This window comes from Desmodus rotundus, chromosome 4, assembly GCF_022682495.2.
Source record: "Desmodus rotundus isolate HL8 chromosome 4, HLdesRot8A.1, whole genome shotgun sequence".
In the NCBI taxonomy this organism is placed as follows: Eukaryota; Metazoa; Chordata; class Mammalia; order Chiroptera; family Phyllostomidae; genus Desmodus; species Desmodus rotundus.
Genome location: NC_071390.1, coordinates 22,249,323 through 22,255,103, shown reverse-complemented (window position 1 = coordinate 22,255,103; position 5,781 = coordinate 22,249,323). Strand labels below are relative to the sequence as shown.

The 5,781-nt window shown below is 47.3% G+C and overlaps 1 protein-coding gene across 1 annotated transcript; it reads right to left on the bottom strand.

The window, feature by feature from the left end:
- Positions 1-692: 692 nt before the first annotated feature.
- NDUFB8 (NADH:ubiquinone oxidoreductase subunit B8) lies at positions 693-5,313 on the bottom strand. The gene is made up of 5 exons (XM_024555737.3): positions 5,158-5,313; positions 4,768-4,894; positions 3,508-3,607; positions 2,911-3,066; positions 693-877 (listed from the first exon to the last, which is right to left on the bottom strand). The coding sequence occupies exons 1-5, from the start codon at positions 5,240-5,242 to the stop codon at positions 785-787; spliced, it is 561 nt and encodes a 186-aa protein (XP_024411505.1). The 5' UTR covers positions 5,243-5,313; the 3' UTR covers positions 693-784.
- Positions 5,314-5,781: the final 468 nt, after the last annotated feature.

Sequence of the window (5,781 nt, the reverse complement as noted above, 5' to 3'; positions counted from 1 at the left end):
ACAATATGATTGTAATGCTTTTTTATGGGTCAGGTTTTAGAGAGAGGGGAAGAGAAAGATGGATTTTTAAGAAAATGTCCCTAAAGGGAAGAAAAGAACGTAAGTTGTTTCACTCAGAAACATGGCTTCCCTCTTTCTAAGGCTATAGAGGAGCATGGATGAATCATTAAAGCCGTAGGGTCAGTAACAACTCACTGAACTTTCCTCTAATTCATAAATATAGGTGATGTTAGCTTATAAGAAGCTGGAATTCAGAAGTTGCTTTGGAGTAAGAAGTAAAATTAGAGGCAGTCACAGCCCTAGGCCAGTCCAAAAACACCTATTTATTCTATAATATACTTACAGCACGTTAGAGTATAATGTTTTGTTAACTAACCACTATCATTACAAAGGTTTTTTGGGAAATAATTGTTCCAACTTGGGAAGTCAGGAACTTGTCTTCCTTCTTCCTCAACCCTGTAAATGAGAAAAGGAGCTTCCCTCAACACCTGTACAAATGGAACCCTCAACTACTTTCACAATCCCAATGGAGTTAACAAATTAACACCTTCTGTGCTTAACTCTCCTATTCTCCCAACCTTCCAATCTCGGTGGGCGGAGGGAGGGGGCAGGGGTGCGAAGACAGGCAGAAAAAAGAGAAAAGGATGAGGTTCCTCACGGTAGTGGCTATTCCTGGGGAAATGAGGCACAGATACCACAGCACTGTTTTATTAGGGATTTCATTAAGGTTAAATCTCAAGGAATAAGGGAGTCAGTCAGGAGGCACAAAATCCAGGAAACCTCCTCAGATTTCATAATGAACCACCGGCTCAGGCTCTTTGGTGGGATCGCCGCCTCGTTCCAGGTACAGATTATTATAAGGATACTGCTTTGGTGCCTAAGGAAAAAACACAGGTCAGCAAGAACAACATACATCCAGCCAATGCCTGGCCACATCCCACTCTGAGTTTAATAGTCACGCACAGTAATGGATATGCAGTAGCCTCTGGTCAGACCCAGCTGGGCTTGAATGGCAGAAGAGCACTCCTCTTCCCTGCTCAGCCCAAGGCAGAGAGAGAGCCTAGATTGTAAGAGAAGTGGTGCCTACCGTGTGTGTGTGCGTGCGTGCGTGTGTGTGTGTGTGTGTATGTGTGAGACAGAGAGAGAGAGAGAAAGCATGCATGTGACTCATGGAGAGCTTTCTGAGAAAGAGAGAGAGAGGGAGGGAACGAGGAAGAGCACCGGGGAGAGCCTTCTAAATGAGACGATGCATCCATCCATCCCACTCTCTCTCGGGGTCGAGACAGACTCAATCTCCTTTAAGTCACTCAGCCTCTAATGGTTCCACCACTAAAGTGGCCTAGCAAATGAGGCGTGCAGGAGCAGCAGTGGGGGAAAGCACAGAGGAGACACGGCTGGGACGTGCTTTAGGGGCTGCTGGCTTTACCAACAAACAGCTGTCAGAGAACACAGCTCAAGGGGAGGAGAAAAGGGTGATGTGCTTACAGAACTGAAAAATGGAAGAGCCACACTGTGTTTCTTGCTCTCCTGAAGTGAAGTTAGTGCTCACACCAGCCCTGTGTGTACTCTCCAGCCTGGGGCCCCTGGGGCTTGGTGGGAAGGCTCGTGTCAGTGCACACAGACATACCAGCTACCATCAGGACATTGATTACCTCTGCAGAGGTAGCACTGAGCGGCCAACTGCAAACACAGCAGCTTCCCTGCTTTCGGTTCCTTTCCTTACAATCTATCCTGTAGATGACTCCCAGATTAATCTTCCTAAAAACCTAGCTTTCACCATGTCATTCTTCTGTTCAAAAACCCAGATGGCTCCTGGCTGCCCAGAGGCAGACCAAGTCACCAATGTATCCCCAACCCCTACCATAGGCTGTACGTGGTACACAGCAGGGCTTCAAAAATATTTGCTGAAGTAACATGTTACTATACCGTCAAGTCCAAATCCCTTAGCAATGCAGTAAAAGCTGTCCAACCTAACTGATGAGCTCATCTCACAGTAATTTTTAACACAGCAACTTCCACACCTAATTTCCCAGGACATCAGAATTACCCCTGAAGTTAAGTCTTGATTCTACAATCCCACTCGGAGCTAGTGAATTAGGTTCTCCAGGAAGTGGATCCCAGGAATCTAACTTTTAGCAGCTCTCCAGGTAACCAACAGTTACCTAGGAATTATTTTATATGTGTGTTCCACTCCAGCTAACTCACTCTCCTTTTCCTTCCTTCATTCTGTTTTTCTTTTGCCCCAAATGTTCTCTCCAACTTCTCCCCACCATCTAAAGTGTATCATTTTTAGCATCTAGTTTAACCCTTCTCTTTAACAGCACTTCATACCCCTTAGCACATACATACACAAAAACTATGCCAAATTCATATATTTGTTCAAATGTTGCCTGTCACGTCATTTATCTCAATTTTCTCCTTATTCAAATTCAACTTCCTTAAAGCTAGACAGTATTTTTTTTCTGTTTTTTACAGTCTCCAAAATATAACTGTCTATGCTTGCAGTAAATTTTTAATTCCTTCCAATACCCCTTAGGAGGTGCCCTTCACACCTCCAAAGAGGATAAGGCTTCAACTCTAGATTCCGTAACTCTTACCTGCAAAGATCACTTGGTGAAATGATTGGTAAGTGCAGTCAGTCCCCAAATGGCAACTCTGGAGACCGGCTGACCTCCACATTCTCATCCCTCACAGAGTCCTAAGCTGGTTTTTCTCACTCACACTGACCCAAGATGCGGGCATGGAGCAGCACTCTGGTACTTATGCCAGGCCAATGTGAAGGCTCTCTATATGCCTTACCAGGAAACCAAGCTTAGTATTAGCTGGATCCCTATTCCAGTGATTTCATTCCCTCAGGAAACAGTGCCAAGTAAATATGCCTAAGGGAGGGAGCACTTCTCAGATACTCACCACGGGCTGGTAGGAGGGATACATCTCCCCCACCCAAAACATGAACAGCATGAAGGCCACGAAGCCGAAGAGGTGCTTACACATGACATCCCAAGAAACAGGCGTGGGGGACGTGTCCACTCGGTTCCTGATATACATATCTAGGTCCCAGTGAATCTAAGGCAGAAAGGCAGATAACTGTCACATACTGCTCTTCCTGCAAAAGGCAGGCAGTCCAGAGTGATCAGAGCCTGCTACAGGGCTTGACAAGAGCATTCTACTGCCCGAGGCAATATGCCGAGAGCCAAGTTACTCTGGCCCCCAAGACTAGATGCTAGTTGCTGGCTAGGTTTTGCTGACCAGAGACAGCTCAGTCATTGAAGTTTACAACTTTCAATACAATACAATACAATACAATACAGAGCTTGTTAATTCCCAGAAGTCCCATTCTAAATGCCACATGTGGAACCTCAGATCTCTGATCGATGGATTTTGCTTCCTTGGGCAGAAAACCTTAGTGTTACTTGGGCAGAGAAGTACTATTTGAGCTAAAGAAAGAATCCCCAGAAATACATTAGGGAGAAGGAAGAAAGGTTAAATGGGATAGCATTCTCTCACCGGTTCACCCCAGTTCAATCTCAGGTCTGGGTGGTCCCATTCATACCATGGATCCCTCTCGTGCTGTGAGCGGTCAGGGAGCTTTGGGTAGTCGCCATACCTGAGAGACAGCAAGAACTTCCGGAACCTTGCTGAGGGGCTCTGAGCACTGTCTCTCAGACAATTCAGAGTCTCCTCATCTCAAAGATAAGAAACCAACTAACTGCCCCACCTAAGGACAGAGGAACTGACTTTCGCATCAAGATCTCAATTTGTAGTCACCAAGCATAGAACTAACCCCAGAAGTCCAAATTGTACCTAAAAGTTCATGTCAAACTCTGAAAAGTTGTAACATCAGTAGCTTTTCTTATCTTCTTTCAACAAAAAGAAAAGTCACATAGCCTTGAAAGGGCATTTAATTATCAATCACTCTGATTTCCTCATTGGATAGAAAATGAAACTGAAGTTCAGGGTCTGAACCCAAGGTCACCCAGCTAATTGGAATAAAAACAAAAAGGGTACAGATTCCTTGCTAAGTTGGGTTTCCTCAACAAATCCAGGTTCACCTTATACAAACGGCTACCAAAGCTGCTCTTGTCCACAACACAATAAAAGACATTGGAAATGATGACAACTACACATATATCACAGAAAATGGGAAACAAGATGAATAGGAGCTGCTGAAACCACAAAAGAGAGAGTGATGCTAGGACAGAAAATGAGAGTGCTGGTAATCACTTCAGATAATTAACCATAGAGATGTTCTGTGGCTTTGGGGGCGGGGAATAACATCACTTGAAGGGAGTTGACTTTAATCGGCTTTACAGTTACTAGGATTTCCACAGCCCCAACAGCAATGATGTTTTTAAAAAGAGAAACATACACAAATATAGAGTACTCTATCTACAAATAAGGTTCTCATGACAGGAGTCCAGTTCCAGCCTGGTCACGCGCCTGGACAGCAGCACCTGCGCCCAGCAGATGCTCAGGCCAAATGAAACCTTCCGCTCTGGATAGAGCCAAGGAAGGTTCCTGCTATTCAGGGGTCCTCAAGGGAGCTATTAAAACCTCGCTTCCTCATTTGAGGAAACAGCTCGAGCCAAGGAGAAAATTGAAGTCTTCTCGGCTGCAGCTGCTCACTCACCCCCCTCCCACCTACCGACAAAAGCACCTACACCATTGATTCTGAGGGGTCGTGGGAAGGTTCGGGGAGAAAAGGGTCAGAGCCGAGCCACCTTCTCCCATCACTACCCAAGTGCGAGCAGACCCTCTCTATCTCACCCCATGCCATCATCCGGGTACGGCTCGTAGTCTTCCACCCGCATATTATACTTCTTGGCGGCGGCAGCCCTTTCTTCTGGGGTCTTGGGATAAGGCCCCGGGAGCATGTCCTTGGTAATGTGGGAGGCTGGAGGACAGACGAGGGCAGGTGAGAAGGCACCCGGTTCTGCCTGCCGCCCAGAAAGTTTCAAGCGTCGGCAGCTGTGGAGGCCAGAGCGACGTGCAGGTACCAGCAAGACCCTCCGCCCGCTTCTCTGGACATACCAACTCCATCTCCGCCCCCCAGCACGGACACGGCCGCCGCGGTATTTACGATATCCATCCTCCCCCCGACACACCAACCCTCAGGCATCCCCTTCCCAGACTGAGGCCTCGCCCGTTCCCGCGGACCTGTCCGGGCACCCAGCGGCACCACGCTCCGGGCTGCCCTTTGCAGCCATCGGACTCCCAAGACCCCCGCCCTGGCTGCCGCCATCTTGACCTTCCTCCGGTTTCACTCCGCACATGCGCAAACGGTTCTCACGGTGGCTGAGCCGGGCCAAAAGCTACCGAGAAAGCATGGCGTGAAGAAAGGTGTTAGGGCTTAAACAGGGCTTAAACGGTATTGGGAAGCTGGACAGGCAAGATGTGCAGGTGGATAGAGGCAGAGAGGTAAAACTGGAAGGGGAGAAAACCAAGCACGTCACCGCTTTGACATTTCAGATTGTTGTGTCTCTTTTTTCTCCCTCAGTTGACTTAGACGCATCCAAGGATAATGAGGACTCAGAACCTGAGCATCTCAGGTGGACAGCTGACCCACCTCCCCCAGGAGCAGTACAAGTGAAGTGAGCCTGTGTTATCTCTGATTGCTTGCTTTTGTCCTTTCCTTTACTGGAACTTGCTCCATTCATCCCCAAACGTGATCATTCTTCAAATTCAGCCCTTGGTCTTGCACGCTTTGTTCCGATTTCCAAATTAGTTGATCCCTTTCACTTAGATGCGCGGTGCAACAGATAAATCCGCCTGGAATTGGCT